At 36.7% G+C, this 15,134-nt stretch overlaps 1 protein-coding gene across 1 annotated transcript; it reads left to right on the forward strand.

Annotated features, from left to right (window-relative positions):
* Positions 1 to 8,446: 8,446 nt before the first annotated feature.
* Positions 8,447 to 12,916, forward strand: LOC138123628 (glucose dehydrogenase [FAD, quinone]-like). The gene is made up of 3 exons (XM_069038394.1): positions 8,447 to 9,295; positions 10,985 to 11,821; positions 11,969 to 12,916. The coding sequence occupies exons 1-3, from the start codon at positions 8,550 to 8,552 to the stop codon at positions 12,537 to 12,539; spliced, it is 2,154 nt and encodes a 717-aa protein (XP_068894495.1). The 5' UTR covers positions 8,447 to 8,549; the 3' UTR covers positions 12,540 to 12,916.
* The last annotated feature ends 2,218 nt before the right edge of the window (positions 12,917 to 15,134 follow it).

Genomic DNA, 15,134 nt, shown 5'->3' on the forward strand with positions numbered 1-15,134 from the left:
CCTTCGTCGCTCGTCTTTCAAGTAATGCGCTCATGCGCAAAAAATGGGGTCTCGCACTCGGTTCGTAAATAACTATTTCGTGTTCTTTTCCTGAGATTATGTATGTGGAAAGTGGTATACAGTGTACTCTCTCTTTGCGGACACTCCTCATAAGCGGACATCTCCCTTAAACGGACACTTTTTGAGGGACCGACAAAACATGTATGGCTTTGCTAATAAAATTTTTCCTCTTAAGCGGACTCTCTATTAACCGGACACGGACACTCAATTTCGGTGTTTAACGTCTCACGAACCTCTCTTATGCGGACAGTCAGTGTTGTAAAAATGTAAAAACATCGGGATTTCCCCTGAAGTCTGCTGGCGGGTGGAAACGGAACGGTCTAAGAACTGCGTGTAGTAGTTTTACTCGACGAAGCAAACATGTCGCAACCAAAAAAACGCATTCTTAAGCTTAAAGAAAAATAAATGTAGTTGAATTTTATGACAAGCAAAAAGATAGTGTTCGTGCTATAGCCGGTAAATTTCAAATTGGGAAAACACAGACGACGAACATTATAAGCAAAAGGGCGAATTTTTACAGAAGTGGAATTCCAATGAGTACGTCACACAAAAACCAGTTTTTTTTTCAAAACTAACGGATTTAACATCGACCAATGCACTTATAAATGCTTTGTAAAAGCAAGAAACAAAAATATATTCCCTTGTCAGGACCTTCTAATAAGATCAAAGACGAAAGAAGTTGCATTACCAAAATTTTCTGTTTCATTTTCATCATAGTCACTGACCAAAGACAAATTATAATACACATCATATGTATTACATATTAAGAAAAAAATTCCTCTTAAACGGACACCTCTATTAAACGGACACAGTTTCGGTTACCGCGGCTGTCCGCTTACCTAACTTGACATCTGTCAAAGATAACCTCAAAATTTACAATTAATTGTTTTTTTTGGACTTTGCTTAAACGAACACGAAAAACGTTGTTCAATATTCGTGCGCTGTCAGTTTTCAGTAAAAGGCCTGTTTTGCATCACTCGGCAAACGCTTCGTGCTTCAAATTTCGGCTTCATACCTGAAAAGTGATCTGACAGCGCACTTATTTCCAAAATATGTATTACTTAAATGCATCGGAATATAAGCGGAAGTATGTATTTTTTTTTATGACCTAAAACAGAGACTGCACAATAGATTTATTTTTATACAGCGGAGATGCACTTTTATTCGAATGCTGAATTCAATGATCTCTGAAATATTCAACGGATTTCAAGGCAACATCCAGAGTAAATTTAATTGTATTTCCGTTGCTTGTTAATTATTTACATTAGTCTTGGCGTTTCTGCGAGGAGTGAATATTTCATGACTGATTTACACCAGCGACATGCATCCTAGCTTGTTGACAGTTTTTGTTTAATTTTAATCAATCTTGAATAAACCAGCAATTTCTGTGGCTACATTCGTGACCATAAAACATTATAGTATTGCAAATAACGAACCTCATAATTTTTTTTACAAATGCAGACCGTTTTTTAATTTGTATATTTTGAAAAAAGTATGTGTTCGAATACGTGAGTTTAGTAGCCTATTCATAACTATTTAATTTGGTATATAAATAATAATTACAATCCTCCGATAAATAAGCGAATCATCTTTTTTTTTGGTGACACCTGTATAAGTTTTATTACATATCCATTTTTTCTGCACTGTCACTACCTATATAACAAAAATTTACTTAACGAAGATTAATTTTCGTAAACAGTGCGGTTCAGCAGACACAAGCAAAAGTAAAGATGAACTTGGACGATTAGAAGTCGAGGTCACAACGACTCACGTCTATCATCCCGATAGTATTTCTTTTGTGGTGATAACGAAAATTAAAAATAATAATTGAAAAATTACGTCGGTGTTGTTGATATTTGGTTTGGATTTTCCGACCACAAACATTTGGTTTAGGTTACATCAACATGTAATCATAACAACATTAAACTTGCTCACAGCACCAAAGTATTTGTCGTATCGTATGAATTAATCTTCAATTAAATTACGAGTCTAGCTCATTTTCTATTTGGAATTCCTGCGAGGAGAAATTTCCGAAAACCTCTCAGCAAACAAGATCGTGAAACTGATCATTAGACGGTTTTACCGGGGATTTCGCCATAAACTTCCAATAAATCTGGTGTCTCTGTACTTACCGACGCATACGTAGGTATAATTAATTTCGTTAATTACGATATTCTTACGTTATTGTGTTGCCAACGTGGAGTTAATCTAACTAATGGATTCATCCTTTTAGCAAATACCTAATTTTACGGTGAAATTTCCCGAACAGTTTTGCGAATTATTTATCCGCCGTTTCGCTTGCACGAATCGTTAATCTTTTACGTTTAACAAATTAAACCGCGATCTTCCAATTCGGCTAAAGGTGCGTACACACCTGACGCGCTGTTATTAAAATGCCATAAGACATAAAAGCACGCACGCATAAAATAGTTCTGAAAAACGTCGTAAAAGCAACACAGGCTTTGTTACGGCCTGTGGTAGGATACAGCATCCATGTTAATTTAATGGACCAATAAAAGTCTTTCACACCTGTGACGACTATTAAATTCGTTGCGCGTTTGCCACTCTTTCTTCGCCAACAAAAACTTGATTCCGATCGAGGTTTTAACGACAGCACAGGATTTAGCATTCAAATGTCTGCAGGTCACTTATTTTAAAAACTTTGTTTAAAAAATGTCAACATCTCCGAATAAGGTGAAGAATTTTCTGAACATTTTCAATTTTAATTTTTGTGCCATATAAGAAGTTTCGAGATATGTTAAGAGCAAGTAATATGCAAGTGCAAGAGCAACATATTTTCCTTTTTTTCTCGGAAATTTTGTTATCAAAAGGTTTAGTCTTTTTATGCCATTACAATCAGAATAAAAACAGAATCTATAAAAAAATATAGATTCCCATTTGAAAAATAAAAGTTGCCCATTGCCCATAAATGGGTAGATGGTATGGTTTGTAGCGTTTTTAGAGCCACTTCGTTTCTTGTAATTTTTTTTCATTTGGGTCATAGCAAAGTTATAGCGTGGGCCGTTTTATTAAGACAGCCTGTATATGAAGAATAGGACAAATGGGTAAAATAGAGCAGACTGAGAAGAAATAAGAAGATTGTAGGAGGAAGGATTTAGTGCTAAAATCTGGTATAATTATAATAATTATCAAGGGTTCTGAAAGAAATGCTATGGACAGAAGATTAGAGGACACTCTAAATAAGTAACTTGCGAAAGCATATATCAACTATCTTAATGATAAAAAGGTACCAGGACTAGACTGGACTGGACTGTTGATATTTTTCAAAAAAAAGGGCTAAAATTTTTCAAAAAAAGTTCGGGAGCCACGAAATTTTATGAACAAATGAATGGGTCAAAAAATAATACTATACTAAGGACAACGTAACATTTTATCTGCCCCGCCCATTTCATTTTCTTAGTTACCAATCAAATAGGTTGTTAAGACGATCTGATTTACACAGTAAAAATTTCTGACATTCGAATTGTCTTAATGACATTTAATTTTTTAGAACCTAAAACAATAATTGTGGACTTGACAGCAAAATTGTAACCTTAACTTTTTTACGTGGCAAATGTGATGAAAAGTTGTACAGATTGAATCTGGCTTTGATTCTGATTGGTCAATTTTAGTGGGCGGAGCAGATAAAAAGTTATAACGGCAATACTATAGACTATTTTGTTGTCATTTAGTTCAAAATTAAGTCACTTTAACAAGAACCTCAATTTTAAAGTCAAGTTAAATCATAAATAGCTTTCACCAACCTGGAGAAAACCGATATGGTTTTGATCTATGGCCCATGGACATTCAGAACTAGCACGGCAAATCTACTGTGAAAGGTTTCCTCAAAGGATACTTCCCAATGTACGAATCTTTGTAAACGTTGTGCAGCATCTTCGCGAATTCGGCCATTCCGTAATGAATAAGCGCGATCTTGGCCGCCAACGAGAAGATTGCATTTTAGTTGCAGATGAAGAAATTCTCCACGAAATTGAAAACCAGCCACAAACAAGTACTCCGCGTTTTGCAAATCACCTTGGAGTTTCTCAGTTTGTAGTTTGGTTGCGAGTTCAAAACGCCGCTCAGGAAATCCAACAAAACAGAGGCATTCAGAGGCAATCGTTGTTTGTTTCGTTTTATGCTTTTACTCACAATGACAGTATTTTTACTTTGTTGTTTAAGCCTTTGCTGTTTTCTGAATAAGATGCAGGCCACTATTTTAGCATCACTTTACAAATTTCATCAAAGATTCATGATAAAACTAATAAAAATTTAACGACAAAAATCAAACATATCCTCGAATGATAAAAAAAATGACATTTTAGGTTTGTCGTATGTCAAAACTGCCCGCAAAATTTGAAATTTTTCAGCGGTTCCCAAACAAACTAATTTCTTTGATTCTCTTGTAAACCATTAAGATTTGAATGAGGCAAGTTGAGTTATTTTGCCTTCTTTTAACACGTACTATCTCAGGTTAAAATATCTGCACAACTTTCAAAACCAGACTGTATATAATACAAAGTGTCTATAAAAGAACATATATCAAGAGTCCTGTGGAATTGTGCGGCTCTATATTTTTTTTTGGCCGAACTATGTCAAGCCGTTGAAGCCGGCAAATTAGATGTCAAATGACAAATGTCAAATTATTAATTAAATGTTAGCGTCAATTGTGAGTTCGCCGTCTAGGTCGTTTTGCTTGTGATTTTCTTCAACAGTCTTTATCAAAACTAAAACGTTTTTCCGCATAAGTGTGAACTCTGAATATCATAAACAAGTCACGAATTAGGAAGGTACGACATAATTTTATTTTCATACGTTTACAGTAAGTAATAAGCAATATTTTCAGTGAACCACAATGGTTTTATGGCTAGAGCAAAACATCTTCATTGTAATGTCGTATTACCGAAATGGTACCCTACAGAATGGAGAGTGGGTTTATTCTAATAAACGCTTGCAAGGAAGAATTTTTCGGAAAATTTCCAAATGATAACATGTGGAAGCAAATTTAATTCCACATGTTAGAAGGATTGTGGATAAATTTGTGGCAACTAGAGGTATTGAAAAAGGTAAAACTGTAGGAAGACCGCCAGTGAATGACGAAATTGTTGAAGATTTACGCCAACGAATGGAACAAAACTAAAAAAAAATCCCTCAGGAAGTTATCACTTCAGACCACTCTCCACTTGTCAGAAAATTGTTAGAAAAAAAAACGATTGCATCCTATAAAGGTTGGAGTATGGATTATTGCTGCCTCACGAAGGAGTTTAATTGCTTTTATTGTAAAAATCAAAGAAGCTGTCATTAATGAAGTTACATAACCTCTGTTTTTCTATTTGGTACCACAATATGCGACAAAGCGGCAAAAATCAAATATATTCGAGTTCCACAGGACTCTTGATATATGTTCTTTTATAGACACTGTATATTAAATCATGGAAATTATCCAACAGCATTGCTAATGTTATTTTCTTTAATCATAAAACAAAATCTTCTAAAAGCTGTCATCGTATTGTTACAGAGACTTTGATACAAACAAAATTCTGTATTCCCGCGCTTGCCACGGAAAAATTAAATGAGTTTGCTATAATATATCCTGTTCACGTTGGATTGAACATCAGTGGTGCAAATCGCATACATTTGGCATTAACTTTCATATGAGTTGTCATAGTAACAGGTCAGGTCATTTGCACCACAGCTGTTCTTCCCAACGTGAACAGGTATTAGCATTAAATTTTAATTTCTAAAAATTATTTATCTTCAAGGGGTCGAAAATCGCGCCTTTGTGTATCTCCATGGAGACGGTTAAACTGTCATTTTTTTTCTGAGCGGAGTACTTCAAGTCCTACAGGCGGTTCGACCGAGTCAAATGTAAGGTCATTGGAAGTATTTGTCACGATTTACTCGTATTTATCAATTACATTACAACTATCAATTACACGAAATATTTAAGTTGTATTTAGCGAACATCTCAAGTGTGTACTGTTAGAAAACGAAATGCACGGCTAGCGACGGCTCCAAAATTGATGAAGAGGAAGAATTATAAATTATTATTGTAGATTAGATCTCACTTGTCACTAAGTGTGATCTGACTGCTTTCGATGCAATGAAATCACTAATTTGACAATGAGAGATATCGAATATTTGGGCTCTGCTATCGTTTTAAAAGTTACAAATCGCGATCATTCACCATTTTGGGAAAGTTTTACGTGGAAATTTGCAGAAAGTACATCGGATATAATGGATAGCATTATAGACTTTACTTTATCGAAACTGCAAGTACATACCAATAACAAGGGAAGTAAAAATGACTAGTGCTTTAAAATTTGAAGATTGTAACTGCACGGAAAGAAAATAAAGAAGTGAGTTCATGTTCGATTTTTTTTTGTGATCCGCTTGAAGATAAAATAGTATCATTCAGAGTAAAAGCTATTTTTGTACTTCGCCCAGTTGTCGACCTCAACTGCGTTTCGGTCTTCAATCTCTAAGCTTAGCACATAAAGAGACACTTCTACTCTTAATGATATAATATATTATTCACTATCTTCATATTTAAAATAAAACCAGCAAAAGTTCAACTTGGCGAATCTGTGTATATCTATGGAGTATATCGAGTGAAAAAATTAGGGTAGACGTTTTTTAATACGCACCAACGTAAATGCTTTTTGAATCGTCCCTATGTTATATAATTTCTTATCAAATCAATGACATGCGTTTTATGCATACTAAACTTGTATTATCAAACGTACCGTTAATTAGTTTTAGACAAAAATAAATTATTGTAACAGTAAATTGATAACACGAAGGATAATAAATAACTTACCTCGTACATGTTTTCCAGAAAGTGGACTCCAAAACACAGTTAAAAATTTACAATTATGAGATAATTACTGTTCGGTTCTGCGAGTCGGTACCGCTCGGGAATAGTCGACCGGTACCGCTTATTCACCCTCTAGAGGGGTTGAGACTGTTGAGAGAGTCTTGGCTCAAATCCCTAGCAATTTAGTAGCAGTTGAAGTAAGCAGAAAGTCAGTACCGAAAGAGTACCAAGGAAGCACCGAATATGTATACAGTGTGTACCTGAAATATCTGTGTTAATTTTAACCAATGGAAGAACTCGCCAATTTTTGAAACTTTTCTCTAACATTTTGCAAAATTCGCAAAAGTTTTCCAAAATTTTTTGCCCCCCATTTTTATCAAACCGGTCGTTCTGTGTCTAGTCTCTATTCTTTTGTAACTATGATAATTTCAATTTTAATTGTTTTTTTTTAAACAATGTAACCTTTTTGACAAGACTCCGTTTCTATCACAACAGAAAATTTTCGCCCACAGGCGGGTATTTATGTTGATGGCTAATTTATTCCAAATTTTAAATCAATTTTTAACGGTTTTTCGTAAAAAATTCAAATAGAACAAAAAACCTTTCATTTAATAAGCTCTACTACGTGTTAAAATTAACACATGCATTTTAGATAAACCCTGTATAACTAACTAGTCAGGAACTAGGAGTATGTACGGTTGGCTTCAAAAAAAAACGGGAACTGTCAGAAAAAGTTCTGTCAGATTTTATTAAATTTTTATAGTTTGAAACGGCCTTTCAGAATTTAGGTTAAAAAACTGCACTTATGTGTCCGAAATACTACTGTCAAACAGACACAAATTGACATAAATTGACAAATTAAATTTTCAGTTCACATTAGGTCAAATTCCATTTCCCGTTTTTTTTGAAGCCAACTGTAACAAATATACGTAATAAATATAAACATTAAAAATAGTCAGCATTTTAATTCTTCCCAATTGTGGGAATACAAAACAAATACAATGTCATGAATTAACGTAAAAATCATATTTTTAAATCGTTTGCTTTTGTTTAGCAAATCACAGCCATGACTGTAGATAGTACATGTATTGTAATGGATTACAAATATGTATACTAATATCTAGGTAATTAGGTTGGATATTTTTGGTTTAAAATTTAGAATGCTGTAATAAAAATATTGATATTTTTCCATTATAGATAAAAATAGCAAAAACAATAATAACATTTTCCACGTGCCTACTGTGTGTAAATAGTAACTCTTACTTATTTGAATATAAAGTCTACAAAAATTTTGCAATTGACGATGCTTTTGCAACTTCCAACCTTGCCGGTTCAGAGCTTATCCACCTCCTTTTCTTCGCCGGTCAACTGCACTTTTTCCACCCCCTGAAAATCAGTCCTTGGCTCTTTTCTAACACGGATTAAAATAGAGCCCAATAAAACCCAATGATGTATTAGAGTGACGATAAATCGTGCGCATCGGACTGGATAATCCGCGCTAAGTAAGTCCGATTGTGAGGACGGGATGCCCCGATGACGTAACGAATCTCGATAAAGAAGCGTCGCTGGTTTGACCAAATAACAGTTTAACCGACGTACGCCGACTCCGACGGTTATTTAACGTTAATCCGAACCTGTTTTTTATTCAGTAACCGTTTGACAAGCGACTAAAATGGACTGCGGCTGTGCAGCGCCCTACATAGGTCCGTCCCTGGACCGCACCTGCGGAGGCGGCTCTTTCATCCTCTTCATGAGCCTTTTGGACACCTTCATCAGGAACAAGTGCGACCTCTCCGACATTTGCGGCCGAGTTCGACCGAAAACTCGACCCGACTTCGAATACGATTTTGTAGTGATCGGAGGCGGCAGCGGCGGTGCGACCGCCGCCGGGAGACTTTCAGAAGTGGCGAACTGGAAAGTACTACTGATCGAAGCCGGCGGTGATGAACCTCCAGGCTCTCAAGTACCTTCAATGGTGACCAACTACCAGGGAGACCCTCACATGGACTGGAACTACAAAACAGAACCTCAAAATCAAGCGTGTTTGGGGTACCCGGAAGGAAGGTGTTCCTGGCCGAGAGGGAAGGTACTAGGAGGCTGCAGTACCATTAATGGGATGATGTACATGAGGGGGCAGCCGAAAGACTACGACAATTGGGTGGCTCTGGGCAATCCGGGATGGGGGTACCAAGACGTACTCCCTATTTTCAAAAAATCGGAAGACAATCAAGAGATTGGTACTCTCGTCGATGCCAATTATCATGGGGTGAACGGACCGCTGACAACCTCAAGATTCCCGAATCATCCAGAACTGGCAGAAGACGTTCTGAAGGCTGCAAGAGAGTTGGGCTATCCTGTCACTGATGATCTCAACGGGAAGCAGTACTCCGGATTTACAATTGCTCAAGCGAATGTGAAGTGAGTCGAAATTCTATTTCTCTGTTTCAATTCCTAGTAAGGCAAGTTCAAGGTTAATTAGGTTTGGAACATCACCACTCTTTTAAATACTATTCAAATCCAAATTATATGCTTTAATTGCGTATCGAAACCACTCATTTGTCTAGAAAACAACCTGTTTGCTTAACTAGACAAAAGTGTTATTGGATATAGGTCAGTTACTATCATTTTGAGGCCAGCGACCTGTATCAATGAAATATTAATGGGTTTGGAACTCTGAAGCAGTACATGGCGAATCAGAAATTTTACGGTTGCGGATGCGTGAATCTGCACAATCACTAGTACTTGCTAATTAATTACCGCCGATTAATTATTTTATTACTACCTGTGATTCCTTTTAACGATCAATTAATCGCAGAATTAATGACTCTTACCTTGGGAATGCTGCGAGGAATAGCACTTATTTACGTGATTTTATTGTTCTTTCAGAAATTAACAACAAGTCAACAAATAAACAAAACCCAATTTTATAGTGGCAATTGACAGATATTACTAATGTTGCAAGTACCATATTTAAAAGAGGAAAATTATGTTCACATAAAATTCAAAAGGTTTAAAATTGATATTTCACTGCAATTTACATTAAAATATTTTATGTTTTATTTTTTTACAATATCTTGGAAGAGAATTGAATAGTTAAAACTACAAAAAGAAAAACGGAAAGATTTCAAAAATGAGATGTGTAGTCCGTACCAAAATCAAAAAACCTCCAATACCGCATTTTAACTAAAAATTACAACCGCCACGCTGTTTCTTCGAAGATAAAAAAGTAGGGTTATATTCTCATTCTGTCAGTGGTTTTCAGTTATGTTATTTTTTTGGCAAATTAACTGTGACACAGATTTTTTTCAGGCTTTCAGATAGTGTTGTTTTAGACTGGATCCAGTCCTTTACTTCAAACAGTCTGATCTAATTTCTAAACCGCATTGGAATCTCCTGTACATGTACAATGTGATCAAAAGTGAACAAATCAGAGCAGGCGTTGCAAATTATCAGTCATGTCGTAGCGGAATTCTATGCAAATAAGCGTTCAATGCATGGGCGTAGACAATTTGTGGTCGCAAACAGCACTTTATAATAAACTAGTAAACCACATCTCATGAATTTTAGATGTTGTAATTATAATTGTGCATTTTGTTATTATTATCTGATAATGGAGAAAATTTATAAAATAAACTAGAGCAGCAACATTTTACATTCGTAACGTAACTTACCAGCTTTATTACCAAACGCGACGCCACTAGTAAACAGATTTTTCGCTGAAACGTCAAAGAAACGTCAACGATGCGCTGTTCCTAACCTAGAAAACAACTTTTCGATTTTGGCAAAGTTTACAGACGTTTACTGTAATTGTAAGCAAGAATTATTCCAAAATAATGGTAAAATACATATCCGTACGAGTCAAACTCAGACAAACTTTTCTATAAGACAAAAGATAAGGTAGTGCACTCTTGATTTGTTTTCTTTGTAGGGTTTTTTGTATTGGAGGACCTAATTCCACACGTGGTGTTTTTTGAATTCAATTTGATAAAAAACTAAATAAAAAATTGTACAACGGGATAACTGAGTGGTCATAATTTATAACGCAAGAGAGAAAGTGTAGATTTATTTTGAGGTTTGAGTGGGATAAATAAGAGTTTTTAATTGCAGGAACGGATCTAGGCTGAGCAGCGCCCGGGCCTTCCTGCGCCCCGCCCGCAACCGCCCCAACTTGCACATAATGCTGAACTCCACCGCCACCAGAATATTAATAAACACCAGCGGCAACCAAAAGACAGTGTCAGGAGTGGAATTTCTTTACAACAATAAATTATACACCACCAGAGTGAAGCGGGAAGTCGTTCTTTCCGCCGGTGCCATCAACTCGCCGCAAATTCTCTTGTTATCCGGAATAGGGCCCAAAGAGGAGTTGGACAAAGTTAACATTCAACAAGTCCACCAACTTCCCGGGGTCGGCAAGAACCTGCACAACCACGTGACTTTCTACCTGTCGTATTTGATGAAGAAGTCGAAGGCCGTCAACGACCTCGACTGGGCCACGGCGCTGGACTACATCTTGAACCGGAGGGGGGCGATGTCCTCGACGGGGATGTCGCAGGTCACCGCCAGGATCAACTCGAAATTCGCCGACCCGTCTGGCACTCATCCCGACATGCAGATATTCTTTGCCGGATATCTGGCGAACTGCGCCCAATCGGGCGAAGTGAGCGCCGCGGAAGATCCGGAAAATCCGGACGCTCCTAGACATCTCACTATTTCTGCCGTGGTGCTGCATCCGAAGAGCAGGGGCTATGTGGGATTGAAGACGAAAAATCCCCTAGATCCGCCGCTCATGTACGCCAACTATTTGACTGAACCGGAAGACATGGCGACGCTCGTTGAGGGAATCCGGGTTACGCAGCGGCTGGCTAACACCCGGACTCTGCAGGATAAGTACGGGCTGGAGCTGATCAAGGAGGAGTACGGCGATTGCGAAAAAAAACATACGTAAGGACTTCTCACACTATATCACTCCCCCGTAAAATAAAACAAATTGTTGGGAAAACAAAAACCCAGGTCGTTGCTTGATTCATACCACTCTTAATAACCCTCAGCTGTTATTTCTATTTATAATTAATAATTTCTTATTTTCAGGTTCGACTCTGATGATTTCTGGCAATGCGCCGCTCGCTACTACACCGGCCCTGAAAACCACCAAGCCGGCTCTTGTAAAATGGGACCATCGACGGACCCCCTGGCAGTAGTAGACCCCAAATTGCAACTTTACGGCATCGAAGGAATCCGAGTAATGGACGCTTCCATAATGCCGGTCCTGGTTTCGGGCAATACCCACGCTACCATCGTCATGATCGCCGACAAGGGGGTCGAACACATTAAACAAAAATGGTTGGCTGGAAATACAGTGGGAAACAGGTTTGGTGTGGGGTCCCAAGGCTCAAACACTAATGGGGCAGAGCGTCAGCGACCGACGTACCCATCAAATGGTCAAACCTACCACCATCAAGGACATCCGCATCAGAATCAAGGACCCCGAAATCCAGGATTTCAACATAGTACAACGTTTCACAGGAATCATCCTAACATGCCTAATCCTTTCAACACACAGCAAACACAAGGGGGATATAATCAACAGAATTATCAAGGATATCAGGGTGGTTATCCTGGGTATCAACAAAACCAAGGATACAATTATAATTCAGCGTAATAACTTGCGCTTGTGTGCACGATTAGGTTAGAAGGACAGTATTTATTGGTTGTTTTCATTACAATCGAGCTTGAGATACAATGATGAAAGACAATAATTAAGAAAAATCAGTGAATTAGGTAACAATGTAGACTTGAAACTTAGTAGTTGGTTAAAAGATTCATAGCTACAAGTTGTTTAGTACTTAATTCAAGTGTTTTCTAGTGCATTGTAAAACGTAGATAATACTCGTAATACATATTTTGTATTTGGAATAAAAGAATTTGAGACAAAAATAAGGCAGATTAAATTTTTGTGTAACTAGATTTTGTGCCCTACTTTAAGACAGATTTGACGAATTATGTAAATATAATAAAGAATGTAATTTAGGCCTGAAATCATTTTCGTTGGATTTTTTAAACTGATTTCGGGTGTAATTTCCTTAGTGGTCGTGTCAGTGGTTGCGTCAGAGGAGGTAGCGTCGCTTTGAAATTTGTTTTAAAAATCAATCCATGCGAAATGTGATTAAGAGTAGACTGAATTAATAGAATAACTGACAGTGAAAACCGAACTGAGTAATAATCCATTGTTCGAATCAACTGAACAGCAAATTATGACGGACAGCGTGTATAATTAGATCAACAGGCGAAATTCGTAAATGTAGTGCCTTCATTTTACTAAAATAGATCGTCCCTATATAATTGTCGTGTTTAACAAGTCGATAAATACTAGTGTGACAACTTCCAGCGTCCAATTATTTCGAGTTTTGTTGATTTTTATTTTAGACGGCTAAAATATACGTTGGCGTGGATTTTTTAGTAAGTAGATTAAAAGTTCACTTTTCACGTACGCGCCAAAGAAATTCAAATAGTCTCAAATCAGGGAATACGGGGATCGTTATACATCTAATTTCCGTCATTATCGAAATAAAAGACAACTTTTGACGTTGGGACAAATATACCTCTCTATATACCATTCACGATGTTTTGGCATAAGGGGAGGCTATGATTTCATTTTTTAACGTTGGATACATGTTTGATTTCTGTCATCTCTGCTGTCACTAAAGTGCCTGACATGCGGACCTATCAAAATGAACGTAAAATGTTGCCGAATTTACCGTAATCATAATAATTAAGCTACTTAAAACGTATTGATGGTGTTTGTATTAGACTGCAGAACATATTTTCAGTAAGTTACAATGAAGTCAAGTTCTTTTTGTGTATAAATTGAATCGTAGCATAGGTGAGATAAATATGTAGCACGGATAGTGAAGGAAGAAACAACGACCCAATTGAAATGACACAAGGGTTTTGTAAGACCTATTATAACTTCGCGATAGAGTTGTGAATTTATGGCTTGAGTCTATTTTGAAATGTACTCCTGAAATTTTCCAACATTTTTGTAGATATTGTGAAGAACTTACTTCGGAAGATTGGACAGAATTAATGGGAAATCTTTCATTTGAAAACGTTCTTCCTTTAATAATTTCCTTAGAAGAATCTGACTCGGAATCTGATTGAGATTTTGATACAGGTAATGATGATTCAGAATTTTCTAATGAAATTATGGAAGTTGAATAGTTTTGTTCTTTTTTTGTCATGAACGATGGGTGTGTGAATATCTTCCAGAAAAATTCGAATAAAGTAAGGTTTAATAAGTAGGTACAAGATTTTATACAACCTAGTTCTAGGAATGTTTTGATTAAAATGAAAAATTCATTGAGAAGTTACTAACTGGTTGGTTAAGACACTGTATAGGTGGGTTATCTAAGTGGTGCATAAATTAACAGGAGCCACTTCGTCTTTCGGTCCCTGTCTCTACTATTCTGTAGTCTGTTCAAGTCAGTTTCCTGTTTTGTTAAATTGGATTAAAAATGTGTGAGTACTGTTTTATTGCAAAGTAGTAAAACTGACAACAATGCGCTAGACAATGACGCAGTTTATAACTTCAAACTTAGAAAAACATAACCTAATTCAATAGACAGCTTTACTGCCAACTTAAATGCACTTTTTCCATGGCCTCCCCTTATGCCAAAACATCGTGAATGGCATATATAATCTATTCATTTTGATTGTGACCACTTCCTAATAACTTTTCAGTTGCTAGGTTATTGATAGGGAATTTTAGATAACACTAAATCCAGTCGCAGTTGGCAACTCTCGGAGGCGCCATTTTGACAGAAACGTCATGCTCACACAAGACAGAACGGAGAACGACTTGCGCAAACGTTTTTCGACGTACACTGTACGCATATCTATAAAATTGAGTTTTGGTACAAAATTTTAGAATTCAAAAAAAAATGCCACGTCGTCTTCTCAAAGTTGGGACCAAACGGTTAATATTGACTTGTTTCGAGACATTTATTGAAGCCAACGGGAAAACAACTCACAAAGACGAACATCACCAATAAAGTTAACTCTATTTGTGCTTTTTTGTTGTACATTTTGGCTAGTAAGTGTTGTAGTTTGATACCTTCTGCCTTTTCATCCCCTGTAAATCATTTTTTTTTCTTTCTGTCTGATTAGTTTTTATCTGAAAATATTGGTTATTACTTTTAGTAATCCCCAGGCATTTTTCGCGTTTGTCTTACTGCCAAATGACCATTTCCTTCGTTCT

The sequence above is a fragment of the Tenebrio molitor genome, chromosome 2, assembly GCF_963966145.1.
Source record: "Tenebrio molitor chromosome 2, icTenMoli1.1, whole genome shotgun sequence".
Taxonomy (NCBI): Eukaryota; Metazoa; Arthropoda; class Insecta; order Coleoptera; family Tenebrionidae; genus Tenebrio; species Tenebrio molitor.

Bases quoted from the DNA above. Each gene is read 5' to 3' on its own strand.
- LOC138123628 (XM_069038394.1), top strand. From the start codon at position 8,550: ATGGACTGCGGCTGTGCAGCGCCCTACATAGGTCCGTCCCTGGACCGC. The intron at 9,296-10,984 runs GTGAGTCGAAAT...TTTTAATTGCAG, and splicing joins ATTGCTCAAGCGAATGTGAA to GAACGGATCTAGGCTGAGCA. The intron at 11,822-11,968 runs GTAAGGACTTCT...TCTTATTTTCAG, and splicing joins GATTGCGAAAAAAAACATAC to GTTCGACTCTGATGATTTCT.